Source organism: Poecilia formosa, unplaced genomic scaffold (genome assembly GCF_000485575.1).
Source record: "Poecilia formosa unplaced genomic scaffold, Poecilia_formosa-5.1.2 Scaffold487, whole genome shotgun sequence".
Lineage (NCBI taxonomy): Eukaryota > Metazoa > Chordata > Actinopteri > Cyprinodontiformes > Poeciliidae > Poecilia > Poecilia formosa.
This window is the reverse complement of record NW_006800426.1, coordinates 253,200-274,380: the sequence shown is the minus strand read 5'-3', so window position 1 is coordinate 274,380 and position 21,181 is coordinate 253,200. Positions and strand designations below refer to the sequence as shown.

Sequence of the window (21,181 nt, the reverse complement as noted above, 5' to 3'; positions counted from 1 at the left end):
TATTATTATTATTATTATTATTTTATTTTTTAGATAACAGAGAATGCAATAGGAGAACCATTACCTTTCCTGTTTCTCAATAGATTGTTGCTAGGTAACCATAGAATGAGTGAGTTAGTTGACGTTAACAACTTAGCTTAGATTAACATAGATTAGAGACTGAGCAGCTGAGCCCTTTCCTCTGCCTACATCCCCCAGAATGCTGTGCGGTTCTGAAATTATTTATAATCTATTAGGCTATTGATATTGATCACGTGTGTCTATCAGAATATGCATTATTGATTTATTGTCAATAAATCAATAATGCATTTATTCACAATAAATGCATTATTTTGGAGTTTTGCCAAAACTCCATTAAGGCAAAAACATAGGTTTTTGCCTTAATGGAGAATTAAACGTGCCACTCCATGTCAACAAGAATCACATGGAAATATTCAAGTAAAACTCTATTTGATAATTTAAAAAACTCATTAAAAATATCGACTTACTGATTATTATATCAAGAGTAGCACTTCAGCCAAAGCGTGCGTTATAAAAAAACATGTCAAAATGCAGCATATGAACTAACAAACAAGAACCTGTTTCAACATTAAAAATGTTAACAAGCTAAATTAATTTGCGTCACCTGGTTAGCATTTTTACCATACTAAAACATATTTGCCGTTCTATCGCTTCATTACAGCTCTTTAGACGGATTCTGTTCCAGACATCCTTTTATGCCCCAGTCAGATTTACAGTCTCTTAAGCCTGAGCTTTGTTCCCGCAGAATCTCATTTTAAGCTATCGGCTTTTTTCTTAAAATGTTTTAATTGAGCAGATGTGGCCTCTTTTATCATCCGCACAGAAATACGCTCATTGAGACAGATGGAGTGGTATTCAATACTTATTCTCCCCAGTCAGTGGGCTGACTGGCAGACGTTTGACCATTTCCTTTTGTTTCAGACGGAACAATCCACAAACTGTCCCATGTGCTGGTATTTACAGACATCCACGGCTCCCGGGGGATGAATCCCTGTTGACTTGAGTGAAAGCGTTTTCTTTCAAGCACCCAGCAGATGGCTGACATTTATAGTTTGGAGGGAAAAATCTGAACGGCAACTGGAATGGAGAACACTAAAAACCATCTAGCTCAGGTATTTCAGATTTCCTCCAGGCTAACGGAGAAGAAAGACGCCAGATTTCCTCTAATGCGAGCTTACAACTTCCAGGTCTTCATGGATCAGATGAAAAACTGTAACAAAAGCGTAAAAGAAGGAATAGGACACGAAATCACTCTAGTCAGTTTTGTGTTTGTCTCATTCATTCGCTCTTTTCGTCATGTATTTAGAGAAACATGGCATGTTTCCATTAAACTAATTTATTTTAAAAATGTAAACTTACTCCCCTTGTTTGTTGCATGAATACCAGTAGTAGCAAATTTGTTCAGGGACAGACAAGATAAATTTGATTCTCTAGTTCTTGGGTATGCTGCCCCTTTCACATGCCGCCCTGCCCGTACAGCCCATGTTTAAAATCAATACCATCAGAAACCACCAAACTCCGATCAGTGCACCTCTTTTTAAAAAAATAATTTCGTATCACGGACTTGTGCTAATATTTCCCTTGGATCTTGACATTCAACATTAAGAAGAGAAACTAAACAGCGTTGCGGTTAATCCGCCGAGCATTCAAAAACAAAAATTATAATAATAATTTAAGTTTAAAAAAAGCAAAACATTCAGAACGGTGAAAGCAGGAGGAATACATGCCAGCTGACATTTAAAATGTCTCCAGCATTAATGTTCCCACTTAAGCCGTCCGTCTTTGACACTTTGAGAGTAAATCCTTTTGTAATTACCCAGACTTTTTCCAGGAGCATTTTCAGATCGCTCTGCACAAATCAGATCGCTCCTTGTTCGACACTCGTCCACATTCAAAACAGCCGTGACGTTTTGCCCTCCCCACCACTCTCCTCTGCCTCAGCGCCTGACTGACTGACTGACTGACTGTAATTATAGCTGCTCTTCACTCGGCTGAGTGCTTATTAAATGTCTTATTGCAGAAATAATGGAAATTTTCTGCATTAGCACAAACAGAAATGGCAGCAGAATGGAGCCCTGTGATTGGGGAGAGTGTTTAGATGAGGGAACAATGTTTAGGCTGATTTTTAAAAGGGGAATGCGGCTAAATTGGCCCCTCTCACTGCGCTTGGTGCCCCAACAGACAAAAACAAGACTGTTAGCGCAATATAAAGCGGATCGGGTGAGAGGGCAGGATTTGGAAAAATATGGGATTGGATGATAACGTTTATTTTGAGTCTAACAATTGTCCTCTTAATTAAGACATGCAGAACCAGAATAGATTATGAAATAATGTAATGGGAGGATAAAAAGTTCAAATGTCATCTATTCCACCAACTGATCCTCAGCTGTGGCTCACGTACCAGGGGAAAAAGTCAAGAGTTGAGTTTCCACTGACCAGATAATTGCGCAATTTGACATTTCGAAAACAAATTAGCTTATTTTGAAGAAAAAAATAACTCTGTTTTTGATAAAGTTTTCGTGCTAGGATGAGGTGGCTTTTATGGCAGTATTGAAATCAGTTTATTTCATCAAACTTTTTTCGCATCACACGAGTCACGTGATCAACAACCAGATGTTGCCACTGGCGCAGACGACGGGAAGTAGTTGGACGATGACGGCACGACATGATTTTTAATGACTTATCGTGTGAACAAACTTATTCACCTTTAATTGCATTTATAATTTAATGGAAACACGTCACTTGCAAAATTGTTGGGGGTTTTTTACATTTTCAGAATAAATGGAAATGCAAGCGTGATCAGAGCTACATCTATTCTCCGTTCACACGCGCTGTTGTGATTGCTTAGACCGCTCCTCGAGTTGGTGAGGAATGCGACCAAATGCAGCATTTCTGAGTGCGCTATGTGATATATTTAAAGTTTTAAGTTAAAATATACTGATTAAACGTAGCTTTTTACACAAAATATCTGATCTAAATAATTTAATAATCAGTTGTCATCTTTCTGTGGGGTTTTTTTCTTGCAAAAGTCTCTAGACTTCGACTGTATTCTTTAAAAAATACAGTTAAGAAAAGATGAGAGTACATTGGGAAGTTGAAATGACTTTAAATGTTGTATTATTAGCACACGGACTTCTACAACAAATACAGTCTGTTGAAAGCCAGTCCCAATTTTGACAGAAAAGAAAATTAGAGAAAACCAATTAAACTACCTGGAACCTTATTCCTTCAGCCAGGCACTTTGAAATTACATTTTTAAGAATGCTTTAATGTCTTGTGGTTCAAAATTAATGGAAATTATCTTTAAAAAGTTCAACACTTTTTCCCCCCGTCTCTTGAATTTGTAACCGAAACAATCTTGTCCCAAAATATATTCAATTGGCTTTCATCTGCAGCTCTTGTAAAAAATAAAAAAAAAACTCAAAATCTGAAATTTTCTGGAACATAAAAACTAGAAATATTATTTAGCTTTCATAAAAAATGAAATGTAAATTACATTACACAACTTGGGCGTAAAAACCTTCAACTAAAACATATAAACAAACAAAATATGTACAGTGTGCCTTGCAAACACTCAAAGGTTTTTCTACAAAACACAGACAATTATTCTCTAAAGTCACTGCTCCTTATTGTTTATGCCCTTCACTTTGATCTGATCATATTTCTATTGATCTCGTGATAATCAACCTTTACAACCCCTGAACGTCCAAGTGCTGGACTGCAGGCATGGCAATCATTTTCTACCAATCTTCCCGACCTAATAAATCTGTCTAAGGCAAATAATGAAAATATATCTCGACAAACTGCGCCTTCTCATACCATCTCACACCTTTTCAGATCTTGCTGTCATTTGCTGCTGTCCCATCTTATGCCAGGCACACTGTGAGCGCCGCCTCTCAAGACGGACAGGCTGACAATTAATTGGAGTTCCATCAAGTAGCAGGATTGGGACTCTTGATCCCTGATGAGCCGTACCGTCTTGATTGTGGTTCAATTTTACGGGAGAGGGGCGAAGGAATGGCCGCGGGTCTAATAGGCAACGTCCATCACAACCAATCAGAGGCAGCAGACAGAGCAGCGTCCACCTCTGTTGCTAATGGTGATGCCACAAGGCAGAAACAAACCCTCTACCTCCCCACCCCAGAGCTCTTGAGAGAATACTTGGGACATTTTGTTGCTATGGTAATGTTAAGATGAGACCATCTTTGGCTTCAGATAAGTCCGTGCTTTTGTCCATAGCAATAAATATTGCCAAACAGCAGCGGCAATCTGCACAGGAAAAAGATTAGAACATTTATAGGAAACGGGGGGAAAAAAAAGAAGAAGGAAAAAAAAACGCCCCCTCGAAAAGTGAATGTTCATGTCAGGAGAGCAGTTTTCAGGCAGAAAGACGGAGTCAGCACGGAGACTGACAGCCTGGCATGCTAATGGATGGAAAAAGTCAGCACTGAATTCACATTCGGAGCACTTCACAGCATCCTGACGGGGCCGGCCTTAGAAAAGAGGAAAGGTTCTGGTATGTTTGTGTTATTGCGTGTAGAATATGCATGAGTGTGAGGTTCAATCTTAGCGGAAAATCTACAAAAAGAAAAGAGGAATAAGTGATTAAATGTCTAGGCGGTCCAAAAAAAGTTTGCTAATGCAGTGGGGGAATGTTCACAAAATAAATCAAGTTTTAAATACTAGAACTTGCGGGAAACAAAAGTTGGCATAGCGTTGGAGAGACAATCAAACAGCCAACAAGTCAGTGTTTGAGAGTCTGATGGTTAGATACACTAAATCAGAAAAAAATTCAGTGATCTTCTTGTGTCACGGTCTTAAAACATTGATCATCTTCTGCCTATCCAAGGAGGCACAAGGCCCACAAAGGAAACTCAGACATTTCTTTCACCTCCTGCTCATTCTGAAGGACCTGGACTATCCCTTCTGCTGGGTCTGGGTTGGATTCTCCCAGTGGGAACGTCTCAGAAACCCAGAAAAGGCTAAACGTCCAGCAGGCGTTCTGACAACATGCCGAGCCAATTCAACTGCAGGGGCTCTGCATGGTCAGGCCCAAATGCCAAAAATGGTTCTCATGGTTGCGGTTGCGTGATGAAAATTGCATTCTCAGCCTGATGTCGTCTGCCCCCTTCTATCACGACCCCACCGGTGAGCTTTTTGACCCCCTCTCCAGCCAAAACTATTGAGTGATTGGTCAGAATTTTTTGAGTGTGCGCTTATGCAGAAAACGTTGCTACATAAAAACTTAAACTGAGAACAGAAAGCCAGGAGTGTCTTATGTTGAGGCTTAGAAAACATAAGAAAAACTGGGGGAAAAACCCACAAACTTCAGAGAGAACAAGTGTAGTTTTGTTCCTTTGACAGGTAAAAGAATATGACTGTAGTTGATGTGCAGCAAAATCTCACTGGTCCCTGATTATTCATTCTAGGATCCTATGATTCAGTCTGTGACTAAGTGAAAGCCCCCTTGCTCTCTCGTTTCATTTCGATAACGAGCCATGCTCATTTCTTTGATTAAAACATCAATAAGTGAAACCAAATTAAACACAGAGTAAACTGGCACATAAGGCATCCTGTTAGTGTTAGAACATAACACATTATCTCTCCTCTCGCTGTGAAGAATTGAACTGTCACAGAGTTTGTTGCGTGGCCGGTCATCTTCAGCACTGATCTCATTATTCTCAGTAGCAACAAGTTAAATGTGCAGAGCGTGATAAGGGAGACGGATTACTTCAAAGACGACCGTGTTGATTGTTTTGATGCAACAGCATCTTAAGCTAGGCCGACTCTCTGTTTTCATTTTCTAACCGGTTTATGATTATGTCACATTCCTCGGCTTGTTTTCAGCAGTCAAATAAAAACGTTACCATGAAGTCGCAGCAGGTACAGTATGTCAGCGGTATTCAGGTTTCCAACTTGTAAGCTGCCATAAAGAAAAAAAAAGAAATAAAGCAAGAAATATTATCTTGGTTCAAAACAATAGTTTGATTGTTTTATCATTTGTTCTATTGGGTGAATAATCCAAATCAGCATCAATTTTGGGTTTTAAGAGGTTTGTGGCTCAGGTTCTTAACCGACTCCGGACCACAAAGTAGGCTTTCTCTTTTCCGGTTTTCTGACAGATAAGCTTTAATTTCCCCCAGTTAATTAAAATATATATTCTTTTAATCATAACTTCAAAAGTCAGACTTTTGAAGTTACAATATTTCAGCTAAAGATAAACGTTTTGACAAAAGTTTGATTCTTAAGCATCTTAAATATTCTTCAAGGTTAATTTCCCATTTAAGAATCTCCCACTCTCAGTTGTTCTGCTGTGCAGTACTTAGTTTGTGTTCATTTTTACGTAATTACATCATTAGGAAAGAAAAGATTATTAATTGAAAATTAAATGATCCTTGATTACACAATTAATTTTTAGTTCCTGCTGTTAATTCATTATATTAAAGTCCAAAAGAACTCCTTGATCAGCCGGATACTTGATTTATATATCACAACACTCGCTGAATTTTGTAAATGAAAACAGTTTAAAGTAATTTTTTTTCAATGCTACACATAAATTCACACATGTATTTAGAGCTATTTGGAGATAATCGCATGTCCTTTAAGACTTCTGAGCTTTTTTTGTTTTTAGATTCTAGAAAAAAAGTCTTAAAAAAACAAGTATTTGCTATTACTAGTTTCCATACTTAGACTCTCAAATTAAATTTACAGTAGAAACATGTAATGCAGTTTAGTTATGAGAGTGAGGACAACAGCAGCTAAAACAATGAAAGAGTTGGACTTATTGTTTCTTACTTTCAAAAAAAAAGAAAGGAAAAATTTGTTTTTTGGAGCCACAATGAGATAAAACAATGTGTATTTGATGAAGTCTGGCCTTGCTCTGTTGGTTCCAACCTGCCACATGCAGCTAAAACAATCACAACATTTGAGAAGACAGAAAAACCAAAATAAAGCTTAAACGCATATTTCACCAAACATCTAGGCTATTCACTTGATTTCTATTAATACCCATGGAGCCAATGTGCCCACAAACTACAGAAAAAGTTTCCAAGCAGGGAAATTCAGGAACTAAAAATACTCCCCCCATCTTTCTGTCTTATCTCTGGATACTCATTGTCTTTTCTAATTTGCTCCTTACATTAAGCCAGAATCTATTTTAGGAGAAGCTGAATATATGAAATATTAGAAACCATGGACCCTCTGTTGCACAAATTCTGGTTTAAACAAAATAAGCCAATTTAGTTCTCGTTAGGAGGAGTAGGAAACATATCTAGTGTACCCAATGACACCAAGGAGAGTCACTCCGGTTCTGCAGCAGCCCACGCTTCCCTCGCCCGGTCCACCGAGACTGGAGCGAGACAGACTCTCTTCTTGTCTGCTGCTGCCAGTGTGGGAAGTGAAATGCATGCGATGGAAACCTGTTGGGGTTGCCCCGTTTGTCCTACTTTCTGCTGTCATCCTCCCCAACGGGCTGCACATTTACGCCTTGCCGGCGTGTCAAACATGCCAGCGCCGGACTTCACAAAGTCGCACATACAAAAAAACCTGCATGAGTAAACGTTTCACCACACGTATGCTTCCACGCAGCCGCCGGCATCATCAAGAAGCACACAAACGCATCCTGAACCCGAGCTAGCATAAATGCATAAGATTTTCATTTTTCCATCTCATTCGCTTGTCTTGATTAGACTAATAACATGTAGATTTTTTGATGGGGTTTTTTTCTGCCTCCTCATGCATATACAGTGCATTCGTTGATTGCACACAAAGCTGTCTCAGATTAGGCAGGGATTACTGCTCTGCTGCCCACATGGCCGGGGCCAGCTGGGGCGTAATGTGACACTCGGTAGTCTGGCGGGCTCAATAGGTCTCAGTGACTAACAGATGGCGAACGGAGAGGGTGATGTATTAAGATCCTCCACATCTATCTAAGGAAAGGCAGTATGGGGTTTTGGCTTTCCCGCCCCAGATCCGCGTCAGCTGCAAACAAACTGATGACTGTAAATATGGGGGCACTGCAAGGAAAACATTGCTTCATTTCAGTCTCTCTCTCACAGATGGTCTGCAAGGTGCAGCGTGTAACGTTTATTTGCCGTGATGTGAGCTCAACGTGCAACGCGTACAGTTAGCTTAGCAAAGGATTGTGTATAAAAATAATAATGGATAATCAGATGAAGAGCGGGTCACTCAAAAGATAGGCGGAAACAAAACAATGCAAGGAGTACTTATATGATTGGAGATATTCATGTCTGCAGGAATATTTTTCAGTTTCTCAGGGTGAGTTGCAGAACTGCTGTTTTTAAAACACTATGAAGACACATAGCATGCCACCAGTATGCAGATCTATGACTGCCCGGCTGGGGGCTCGGCCCTGCTTAGTGCGAGATGACTGTGACGAGGCGGTGAGCAGCGCTGTGCCCCGCGCTGATTAACTGCTTCTTAACACAGAAAATAAAGTCGTTATGTCGGGCTTTCTTCGAGCTAAAAGAAAAGTTTTGTTTCTGCCAAAAAAGAACAACTTCTATCTTAGCGTAAAATACACACTTTCTAGATCTGTCAATAACTCAAAAAGCCCGCCCAAGAAAACTTGTTCATGGTTTTGTTGGGTGGTAGAGAACATGTAAATTACATCGAAATTAAACTGGTGCTCAACGGTTTGTAGTCTTTCAAGGTCAGATATAAATCGAATTAAAGTTAGCGCTTTAGAATTAGCTTCTGCTAACAACTGTGTTGGTGTAATGCTTCAGCATTAGCACAGCCAATGCTTATGATTAGTGCTTTAGGGTTAGCACTGCTAACTTCTTAGTTAGCGGTGCCACCCGTGCAGAGACCGCATCCTCCAAATGGCTGGTTTGTTTCGCAGCCTCGTGCGCTTGGTGTTTTCACCTCTACGTGCACCAAAGGGGAAAGCAGATTGAATAACTCAGGTGTGAAAACACCTCAACGGGAATGAGAGATTCTGTGTATGATTCAGAGCCAAGACCCGCCCAGTCACCCCCCAGCGTTTCCTCAGCCACAAAGTGTAAGTCTTTGTAGTTTATCTACCGTTTATCCATCTGTACACCACATTGTTTTACATTACACAGAGCAATGAGCCAATTTCCCATCAGATTTTAGATGTAAATTTATGGTGACTTTCTACAAACTGTTTAACAACATAAGAGCATTAATCCTTTCTCTTTTTCCAAAGCAGGCAACTATGATAAACACATAAAAAGACTAAGCTCCAGATGCTTCCTGTGATACATTTCACCCCTAACCCTTTGCTGCGTAAAACAAATCGTGTTGATGCCGTTTTTATGTACTGACGTTGTCCCATGCATTGGACTGAAACGAGACAAGAATTATAAGAAGGGGTGACATTTACACACAATGGTTGACTGCAAGAATGTAAAATGAGGATATGGAGTTGAACAACAGCCCAATTTACCATCATGACGACGGAAGAAGAGTTGAGTTAATTAGCTTAAATACAGTTTGTTTAACATTTAATGACCAATTCTGAACTGACCCAGTTCATTCCTCAAGATAAATCAGTTCCATTGGATTTTCCCAGAAAAATAAATCAATCAGTTGAACAAGACTAAAGCTAAGATGTGAACAAGCTTCAGCCATGTGGTGCTGTGGTGACGCACGACCCACGTATGGAAGCCTTAGTCCTGGTGGTGGTGGTCACAGGTTCGATTCCTGGCCCAGCGACATTTGCTGCATGTCTTCCTGCTCTCTCATTACCCCGTTTCCTGTTGGGCACCAGAGCCAACAAAACCTTTAAAAAAACAAGATTCAGCCATGTTGACATTAAAGTTTGAAAGGAATATTTCTGGAAGTTGCTTCAACAAATCAGAGTGAAAAAAGAAGAGTTACTAAATACCAGAGTTTGGCAAAACTTTAATGATCGAAAATCTTCAGACTCCCTCTGAAGTTCATGACAAGCATATTCCAAACAACAGCAGCAAGTCTTTGATCCTCTTTCAGTTTCAATTATAATTTTTTTGCTTTTAGGATTCTAGAAAAATTTTGTCTTTTATGCTTGATAAGCACATCATTTATGTGCCAAGAATTTTAACTATGCACCGCAGATAAAAACACCGCTGTGAACTTTTTGATTCACCGTTTAAAACTGGTCAGTGGTGGAAATTAGGTGCTGTCGAATAGAGAAAAAAAAATCAGATTGTTTTTCTTTCTCTCTTATCATCTGCAAATATATCAGACTAATGATCTTTTATCTTTTATTGTATCACATTGCTTTTTCCCAACAGTCCGAGTTCAAAATGGCTTTGAAAACGACATCAAAAATTTGAGGTTAGGAGGTTAAGGTGTTAGATTAGGGTATTTTTATAAACTAAATGTAAAAATTTAGATTCTGATCCATTTTCAACTTCAATTATTTTTAATCCCAAAAAGAATGAGTTAAAGGGAGGCATTCATCTGCAGGATCACGACAGAGTTCAACACATGAACTTTTTGAAGGCTTTGAGAATGTAATCTTTTCTAAAAATGATTAAAAACATAAACAAAATTAAAAAAAATATTTTTTTTACTAGTAACTGGACATTGCAAGAATATTGCAATGTCCATTTGCAATATTCTTTTATTTTCTTTTATTTTCTTTGCTAAGAAAATAAAATAAATAAATAAATAAATAAATAAATAAATAAATAATAGTATTACAAGAATAAAATCATACAATTATGAGGATAGTTTTAATATTCCCAGAATAAAGCGGTATGAGTTTACAGTCAAAATAATATGAAAATAAAGCCATATTACAACTTTGTTCCAATAATATGATGACAATTTTTGAAATATTATGACTTCATTCTCGTATTATTTTAACTTTATTCTCATAATTATTTTTTTTGTTGTTGTTGCGACTGTTATTGTTGTCACTTAATTCCTGTATTATTATTTTTTTAATAATAATAATACTGCGTCATAACATTCAGAGACACTTAACATTTATTTAGAGAAATTGAAACTTAGACAAGAATCTGAGTGGCAGCTTTAGGTACATATCTTAGGAATTAGGAAATAGGAAATACCTTAATTCTGAATAAAAAATTAGGAATAAGCTTTTGATCTTTTCCATTTCTGTTGTATTTAAAACTACTCCCTCTATCAAAAGATATTTTTTGTTTCTTCTTTCGTCAAGGTTTCATTAAAGCAACACCACTAAGTTGGCATGTTTTATAGCCATTAGAAATAAAATTCAGAAACGACAAGTGGAGCTTAAAGGGTAAAAAAAACACAAAGCCTGATCAGTTCCTCTTGGTTTTCTTCCATTATTTCTATGACTTTTATTTCTTCCTCTCACAGAATAGAGCATAATTGCCTTTCATATGCTTTCTGCCCATGTTGTGACATATAGTTGGCATCAGCGGTTCTTTTGCCACATCACTCCCACCACAGAGAAAAACCACAACTTCAAAAACAACTGCAGCTCTGCTCTTTAGTAGTCGCTGCTGTGAAAGCCTGACACTTTGTGGCACGAGAGATCCACAGGCAGAGGAGGGAGCGGGGGGAGCGGGGGGGCTCGCTCTGTCAAAGTGTCAGTATCGGCAAACGTCCAGTCGGAGCCGAATGTCAACACTCTAGAGGAGAGCGAAGCCGGATCCCACCGGAGACGACGGTCAACAAACACACACACTGTCAACCTTTAAGCAAGTTTAATCGCACTGATGCTCAGCAGATTATTTTGCTTCTTTAATCAGTTATTAAAGACATTAGTTTTAATTTGGCCCTCTGGACTGTGGCAGGACATATAAACACAATTTTTAATATAACAGTTGTGTATTAAAATATTATTTTATTGTTCAAATCAAAGCGGTTTCTATCTGTGTACTGCCTAATTAAATCAATGTGTAAAGATGTCTGACTTTATTTCATTTCAAGAAGTAGTCATCAAATGCAGAGATAGCTACTGAGTCATGTTTTCACAGACTGTTAATGGGTTAGTTTAGGATAATCAATTCTTTCTGACACAGAACATTAGTGATCTTGATTTGACCCAAAATGATCATTTTGAACCAACCCTGACTTAAGGCAACACCCACGTGTGTCAGATTTTAGATTTTATTATGTAAAAAAATTTAAAAACTATGCATTTCTTTCTTTCAACTTACCCAACTTTGTGTTTGTACAATACATAACATCCAAATAAAATCTAGTTTTAATTACAGATGCACCAATCTGATATCAATATCTGTATCGAAAAAAATTCTAGACTGGGTATAGTTGACAATGTGCCAGATCCATAAAGGCAGATCTATTCAGTCTAATTCTATGCTTTGTGCTCTGAGCGACATCGGGCTTTATTATTTATTTCACATTATATTTAAATTTCCTAACTGCACTTTCTGAACCATTAGAAAGACATTTTGCTGCAGTTTATTTTTTAAAGGTTCTGTTGGCTCTAGTGGCCTTTATTTGAAAGTAGTTTGACAGGAAACAGGATAATCAAGGAGGGGGAAGACATCTGGGAAATGTTGCGAGGGTGGGAATTGAACCTGTGACCACCACCATGAGGAATAAGGCCTCAGTATGTGGGTTGTGCTTTGCCCCTGCACCACCACGGCACCCCTGCAGTTTATTTTTAACATGGTTGACCAAAGTAATCAACCTATTGTTATTATCAGTTTCTCTATTATTTATTTTACACTGGCTGTTCTGCTGCTATCTGCACTGACTGAACAAATTAAAGTTGTTTTTACAAGTTTGACTAAACCTGTGAAGCTATTGGTGTGTTTCAGGGAGCTGTCCTGGTGCAGAGTTATCAGATAAATTTGTAATTCAGTAAATTTATATATGCATTTTAATAAAAGGAACATTTTAAGTTTCAGCTGTTTTTCTGTATCGGATCGTTATCAGCTGATACTAAACATCAGATATCGGAGGTGAAAAACATGGATCGGTGCATCCCTGGTTTTTAATACGACAGAATGTGAAACAGTGAAAAGGCGTAAATGTTTTTCTTTCCGTGCTCTTGTTGAGTGCTGAAGTAAAGATGTTCAAACAAGCTGCTCCGTTTACCTCCTGCTGGGCCACCAACCTAAATCCATTTACACCTCTGAGCTTCTGTGAAGCTGCTAAACACAAACCCACCAACACACACACACACACACACACACACATACATATAAACACGGCAGTATAAAATTCTTATATACAGACATGTTGTTATATCTGCAGAAGCAGAGCTGTTGTCCAGTGCTTCCTTCCTACTACTATCTCCCAGCATCGTCTGCATTATTTACCTCGGATGCAACACTTCTCTGTAAACTTCTTGAACAAAGTCTGCTGCTCATCGACCGCTTTCCTCCGCGGGTCAAAGGAGGCGGGCGTGACGACCCGAGGGAAACATAAGCCGACACGCAAAAAACACACAAACACCATCAATACACCGAGGCAAACACACACGAACATGCGCGCGTTCCGGCCCTCATTAAGCCGCGGAGCTCACCTCAAGCGTCCATGGTTGACTGAACGCTGCTGGCTTATGATGGATTAGCGGACCAAACAACAAAGTCTGGTTGAGGGAGTTCTCAAACAGCGAATGAGCACCTTGTCATCTGAATTTAAACACGCTGGATTAGGTGGTGGCAGCGCAGGGGGGAGGAGCCTGGCGATGTTTGGCGATGAGCTTGTTGACAGGTGAGCCAATCATTAACTGAAGTGGACTCAGTGAGGGATCAGTAAACTTTTACTGAGATTGGGCAACGAACCTCATCAAACAGTAACTGTTCTCGTTTCGTAATGTTACTGCCTCGTGTTTGTGGATTATCAGTCAAAGATGTGTGTGACGATCATGTCTGGAAACTTGGAAAGCGCAAGAAATGTATCGGTGTGAAAAATGAAAAAGACAGCAAACTAAGTCCTTATCAGACCTGCCTAACCCTTCATTCCAGTGGACTCTCTTGCAGTCCATAAAATGTTCCCTTAAACATTAACTGGAAGCTAAAATGGGCTTTTCTTTGTCAGAAGGAAAGGTGAGAATGTTAATGCTTTACTCCGAAGCTGGTTTTCTGGTGTAAAAAGGCATTTGAAAGTGAAGAGAATCCCCAGGTGAACTGGAAGATAATTAAAAATCAAAATAAGGAGGGGAAAAAAATACTATCCAGTGAGTCACTTTCAAGGGATAATTCTGACGTTTTGAAGTGAGGCTCTATGAAGTTATTGTGTTTGATCTGCAGTAGAAAGACACCATGCGTCAATGAAAAGTGAAGAAGTCCCCAGAGTGGTGGGAGAGTAACAGCAAATCAGTGAGGGCCTCTTTCCTTTTGACTGGGGAAAATATTCAACTTATTAAACCTCATAGGTGTCACCGTTCTCCAAAAATGGTGACAAGAGTTTCAAACTCTCACTTACATTAAACATCATTCACAAAAACAGATAGTTGTGCTTCAAAGACATAAAGCTTAGACTTAAAGGGTCAGTATCATGTGAAATCATCTTTTTTGGCACAATGAATTAATATTTAAGTTTTTTTAAATTTCATTTTGTTTTAAAATGGATTTCTGTGGCCCACAAATGCTTTCAATTGGACCGGTTCTGATTTTGTAGATAAAGGTTTGGACAACTCCACTCTAAAGAGTTGACTCAGACTTGTGGTCTAAGACTCTTTATCTTTTCCTTTAAAAGCCAGTCAGTATGCAAGGTACAGATTGTAACTCTGGCAATGTGCTGTAAATGTTTTCCTTCCACATGATTATCAACCAGTAACATTTTGGCAAATAAATAAGATCTTCTTCCTCTGTTAAGCTAGGAGCATCATTACAGAGGTTCTTCTGGCTTCTAAGAATAAAAACATTTCCTGTTCTGTTTACTCAGAAACTAACTTGTTCCTTTACTGAACTAACTGCACCTCCTTCATTATGATGGGATTTACACTTGATAAAAACAGAAAATCCTGCTACTCACAATGAAGAGAATAAAGGGATAAATGGGTATTAAAGTTCTTACAAAGACAAAATAAAATGTGCTTTGATTAAACCTGAAATTCAAGGTATGCTTTTTCTTAGAAATATTTGCAATGCTTTCTCAAATTTCCTAATAATGTAAAGAGTTATTTTAGTGCATTGCAACAGGTAACAGATATGAGTTGGTATTTTCAATTAGGGGGATTTAAATTTACAAAAAGCAGCTAATACAAGAAGGCATCTCTGATTGGCCGTTTTACTGTCCTGAGAACGGATATAATATCTACAATTTAATTACAGGTAAGAAGTAAAATTACTTCACAGGACCTCACCTCAAAAACTTTAAATGATCCTTTCAGGGTGGCTAATTTTAAAATGATTCGGCTCCATCAAGACATTTAATCATCTTTCGATTCTCCACAGGATTCTCTTTGTACCAGAAATCCTAACTCTAAGATTTCAAACTTAAGAAGACAAGAACAAAGGTTGGTGGCTCATCCCCTACAGGTATTCGGTTTGTTTACCTCGTAGCTAACGCGCGCCGGTATGAAGGCTTCGTGCAGCTAAATGTCAACTTTTCGTTGAATTCACAGGGTGATCAGGCTACAAGTGGAGCATTCAGAGTCTGAGTCAGAGAGAGAGAGAAGGGGGAGTGAATAGCTGTGGTTAGCTTGATTTGAGGCTTGGGGCTGTTTCCTGGATTCCTGTCTACTTTCTCTCTGTGTACGAGCTGACGGGTCGCTGACCTGCCCAGTGGTCTAGAGCATGACTCACTCATCTCCCTCCCCAACCCTCCGCCCTGCAGGTGCAGGCCGCTCCTTACACTTCTGCAGATGGGGAACATCTACAAATAATTACAAGAAGAGACACGTCTGATGATATGTCTACAGTCAGGCAAACCAGGACGTTGTCGTGGTTTTTTTATGTGATTGTTGTAGCCTAAAATTACAACTTTTTTCTCAAAGTTGCAGATTTTTTTTTAAACTTTATTTTTACAAAAAAAAAAAAAAACAATGAAATTGCTGTATAGACCACCTTTTCCTTCTCTTTTTCTAGTGAAGTTATAATTACCTGAGAAGACCCTACATCATCATGGTCCTTTGATCTAACGTCTTCTCCCTGACTCTTTGCTCTTTCTACTGTGACAATATAGATTTATTTTAAACATGTGCAAAGCAAAAGTAACAGGAATTATGAAAATAAATTTACTTTATAGAAACAAGTACATTTTTTTGGGGGGGGGAAACCCCAAAAAATTTCTTTGATAAAAAAGTTTTTGCCCAAGGTTGAGGTTGTTTTTTGGCTGCATCAAAATTAGAGCATTTCACAAAACTGCAAAGGTAACACTTTTTTCGCATCATACAAGTTAATGTCATCAACAACTGGATGTTACGACTGGCAAAAACAACAAAGAAGACAACAGGAAGTGGTAGGAGGATGACAGCACAGTTTATTTTTTTAATGACTTATCACGTGAACAAACTTATTCACGTGTGATTTTAATCGCATTTCTTATTCAATGTAAACACCGCAAGTGTAAAATTCCCTTTTTTTTTTTTTTACATTTTCCAAATATCAAGAATGTTTTGTACACATTTATAATGGAAACAGAGTGAGTGACCCCAGAAATTAAAGAGTATTGCGTTTATTCCAGGCATTAATGAACTAAGAAGAGATGTAAAATAGATAATATTAGTATTATTGTTAACAAAATGAAAACAATATACTGGAAATTGATTAACAAGTCATCATTCAGCTGACATTATCTACAGCAGCTTTACTCAACTTACACAGCTGAAAACAGTGCTGGGGACAGAGGGTACAAAAACAGGAAGTGTGGGGAACATGTCCCACAAATATCCCACATTAACTGTGTACACAGTATCAGCAAATCTTATACTGTGAGAATATATCAAAATAGCTGTCGCAAAAAAAAGGGGCAAATGTTACCACTTAGCGTCACAAATGCTTCAACTTGCAGGCTTAGCTTTCAATAAATTAAAAGGAAGCAAAAGGTCAAAATCCAGCCAAGTTGCACCGATTGGTGAGAAAATGTTAGGATAATTGGTCTGATTTGCGGAAAAATTGTGGTCATAGGTGGTCACAGCATGTGTGGGATTTGAGTGTTCTCCTTGTGAATGCTGGTTTCTCACCAGGAACTCCAACTTCCAGACTAAAACCATAATTGGTCTCTCTAAATGAGCTTTTGGTATGGTTGTCTGTCTCTGTGCTGCCCTGTAATGACCTAGCAATCTGTCCAGGGGGCATCCTGCCTCTTGCTCAATGACCACTGGAGACTGGCATCACAATCCGTGATGAATAGTTACATTTTTTTCCTCCTTTCTTTTTAAAAAGCTGTTCTCATTATGCTCCAACACCGATGAATCGTTAGACACAACTAGTGACTGTGAATTAGTATTCTGGTGACTGAGCCGCTGCCACCTTCAGAGGTTAGAGGCTATTACAGTGTCCGACAGAAACACCGGCGCGGGCGGAGGTCTGCTCTCCCCCTCGGGGGAATCAGGATTGATGATGTTCATTTGAGATCACATCCGAAACCAAGTGATGAATGTATTGATGTTATTCTGGGAGCTGGAACTCTGTGTGTGGGTGTGTGTGTGTGTGTGTGTGGGTGTGTGTGTGTGTGTGTGTGTGTGTGTGGGTGTGTGTGTGTGTGTGTGTGGGGAGTAAAACAGATCACTTATCTTTTTTTTTTTTTCCTGCAGGATGTGACTGGTTATAATTTAATAGCCTGTTTTTAAGGGGCTCAACAGTGCCTGTTTTAGGAGAGATCCAGGCTGGCATAATAACCTATATACTCGTGAAGCTAAACCACCTCCCACAGCCCAACAAACAACATCGACTACTATCATCCTGCACAGGCCAAACCGGTTTTCTGGTTTTGTTAGACAAAAAAAAAAAAAATTCTAGAAAATCCTGTTTGGTCGCAAACCTCTTTGGGAAACACTGAAATCCTTTTCACCTTTATTTGCAAAGAAGAAACGCACTGAACCATTAAGCTCACAAAACTGAACAGCAGCGAGAACTTTCCATGCAGATTGGGAAAAACACCAAAACATGTAGTCTTTCCCAAAAACAGGCCCTTTAAGACTTCACGGCTTACTTAAACTGCGAAATGAAGCAATGAAGCAGAGACTAAATGAAAGTAGTGACACTGTACCTGCATGGCGCATGGTAAAAGGGGTATCCAGGGTGAGGTATGTGGTTGCAGTAGCTGGACTGATTCCACATGATGCTTCTCTTGGTTCAACCGCAGTATCCAAGTGCTCAGGACGTTTCTCACCGCTCTCTGTTTCTAGTGCCGGCGGGTGGAATCTGACTCAGGCGGCTCGGAGGCACGTAAATTGATGCCGCTTGTTGCGCGTTTCGAGCGGCTCCATGGGAAGAGAGTGAGAGGGTTTGAACGGCTGACGCGATGAGACAAGAGAGTGATCCAAGGGACGAGATGACGTACGGTGAGTCAGGTCTGAACACCTGGAAACGGCTCGTCTTGCTCAGCAGAGTAAGGTTGAGTGTGAAATCACAGGTTACTCCCCTCGTCCTGCTTCAAGCCAGTTATTTTCCCCTTCCTTTCAGGTGCAGTCAGGATAGCGGACGCCTCTCGGACCACGCGATGAGGCATGTGTCATCGCCACACGTCTCAGTGATTCAAAACAAACCACCAGGTGTTTTCAGCCTCACAGGTATAGCTCTCCGTCCGACAGGCTTCAAGGCAAATCAGAGTTGGCTTAATAGTCTCCGACACCAATTAGAAGCAGTTCATGCCAGAGGTATTATCTCTCTAAACTTCCCAGGTGTCACCATACGTCTCTCGCAGATATGAGTGGGTAAAAATCCAGAGCCACAGCGTCCCTCTGCTCTTCCCTCTGAGACAGCTGCCTGCTGTCACGAGTGTTTATTCTCCAAATTACAGGATCCTCGCCGGCTCTCCAGCCTCATGAAGCGGCAGCGGCGCACGCAACTGATCGACTGAGCACCACAACAGAAAGGAAGAGAGCAGGAGAGAAAGGCAGGATATGACAGCGGGAGAGTGAATCTACCGAGAGAGAGAGAGACAAAGAGAGAGAGGAAGAGGTTCCCGGAGTGGAGCTGCCTTCTCATTCCCGCGAAATACTCATCTAGCAGGATACACACCGCAGGGAGGAGGAGAAAGTGTGTGTGTGCGTGTGTGTGTGTGTGTGTGTGCATGTGTGTGTGAGAATGTAATGCTATGTAAATGATGAATATTTGAAGACCTAATTGAACACACTTGCCTGAATACCTTCCGTACCCTTCATGCTCCCTTAAAAAGAAACAGTTCTGTCCGATTCATGAGATCTAAATTGAGCTTTGCTGCCGGTGTGCCTTTTGGCATTTGGCATTTTGAAAACAGAATTTCAATAATGCTCAGTTGCTCTCCAAGGCTGATGCTTTGTTAGCCGTTTCACAGTTTGGTTTTCACACCGAATCGCAATCCATTCTTAATTTAACCAAGAGGACTGGCGTCTAAATATAACCAAATCATCTCGCCTCAAGCTAACTAACTAGTAAGAGAGAAAATAATTCAGGGTTAATTTAGTGGCTCCTTCCAACTGGCTGCGAAAAGGCTTGTTTGCTGCATGAAAACACACAGCTTCACGCATCACAGCAGCCATTGGTACAAGACATCCATGTGTAGTACCAAAGCAGAGAAAGGCAGGATATGGCAGCAGGAGAGGGAATCTACCAAGATTCTTAACTTTTTTATCAGGGAACATAAGTAATTTTAAAATGTTGCAAGTCTTTCAGATACCTCAGCTGTGAGGTAATTATGTATTTTATGATAGACACACAAATATTGCAAAGTGCTGATGTGACTTAGTAAAGATAGATTTCCTTTGACAGTCGGATACTCAAACTTTTTTCAGACTAATTTATTAATTAAGTCAAATTGACCAAAAGGCAAATGTGGCTTTAAAAATAAGCTCCTGAGAATGTTTTAGTGTCACTTTAGGCATCACATGTATTTTGAACTTTTTTTGATTTTACCAACTAGCGGCTAAGTGTTGCTGTGACTGGTTGAAGCAAGTGTATTCAAAAACATTACAGTTACATTTCTGTGCAATTTAATGACTAAAAGTAATGTCCAATCATGGTTCTTTTTAACATATACCGGTAAACACGACTCTGGTTAAAAGCATCTTGTCATTGGAGTTTCTCACCGAGGTCAGTGAACTGCTTTCCTCTCCCCCACATTTCTAAATAAGTAAGTTTGACAAACTCACATATGTGCTGACAGCAGCACTGGTTCCCATTCTCAAGTTCTTACAGCTCTAAAGACGGGTCACCAAAAGTCACACCAACCTTCTGGACAGAGCACAACTATTGGCCAACTTCAGTCTCTCTTAGTGAAATACTTTTTATCCTAAATCAAAAAATTTTCACAATCATAACATAAATGTTTCCTAAACAAAAGTTGTCAGGTTTGGGCTTAGGGGTATGTACTAAAAGTTTAGAGAACAAAAGACATGAAATCCTGTTTTCAGACTGAAAATGAGTGCTCTTGAATTATGGCAAGAAAATTCCTCCATATTAGTGCAGTTATAATTCTCTTCTGTGCTCTAGGAAAAACATGTTACACAGCAGCAAAGATGAGTCCAGCTATCGCAGGTAAAAGCAAAGACAGTGAGTACAATTATTGGCAGCTCTGATGAAGAGGTGAACCGAAGCCTTGACATAAATGGTTGTCATAGAGACGTGGCGACCCCAAAGTGTCTCTTCGTTGCCGCACTTTGCTAAAGTGGCAGCATGTTTTTGGATCATTTCTATCAAAGATGAACTGGTCAGGCTCTTTGTGGACAATTCTGACCGATGGAGTTTTATTTTCAGAAGACTGTAAAAAGGTTCTAGTTTTGACAAAAGTGTCCCGAAACAATTATTTTGCTTCCAAGACGATACCAATATCTTTCAGTGTTTGCCAATACCGATATTTACCTGATATGATATCAGCATGAATCATACATACTTTAGTTACTTATTTTAATGTACAATGTTATAAAAGGCTTGATCAAGTGATAATTACAGAGAATTACAGGGTATGAGAACAACTAAGCCACTGATTATTAACCAATGGTGTCTGCATGTAGAACACAAGCTCTGCTGGATAGAACAGCTGGGGCGAACTAAATGCTGGAGCGACTGAATTAGACAAACAAAAAGGCCCAACAAAATAAAATTAAACTCTAATAAAAAAAAATATATATATA

The 21,181-nt window shown here is 39.3% G+C and overlaps 1 protein-coding gene across 14 annotated transcripts in view; it reads right to left on the bottom strand.

Annotated features, from left to right (window-relative positions):
* The window catches only part of LOC103156572 (pleckstrin homology domain-containing family A member 7-like), a 152,466-nt gene that overhangs the window by 82,951 nt on the left and 48,334 nt on the right, over positions 1-21,181 (bottom strand). The window contains exon 1 of one of the 14 annotated variants that reach the window (XM_016664452.1): positions 18,118-18,920. The exons of 11 other annotated variants lie outside the window; for them this stretch is intronic. In XM_016664452.1, coding sequence (XP_016519938.1) covers positions 18,118-18,188 — 71 coding nt within the window. In that variant the 5' untranslated portion in view covers positions 18,189-18,920. Of the gene's footprint in view, positions 1-13,274; positions 13,373-13,480; positions 13,674-18,117; positions 18,921-21,181 lie in introns of those variants that run through there. 2 more of the 14 variants (XM_016664456.1, XM_016664457.1) reach the window with 2 other exon arrangements.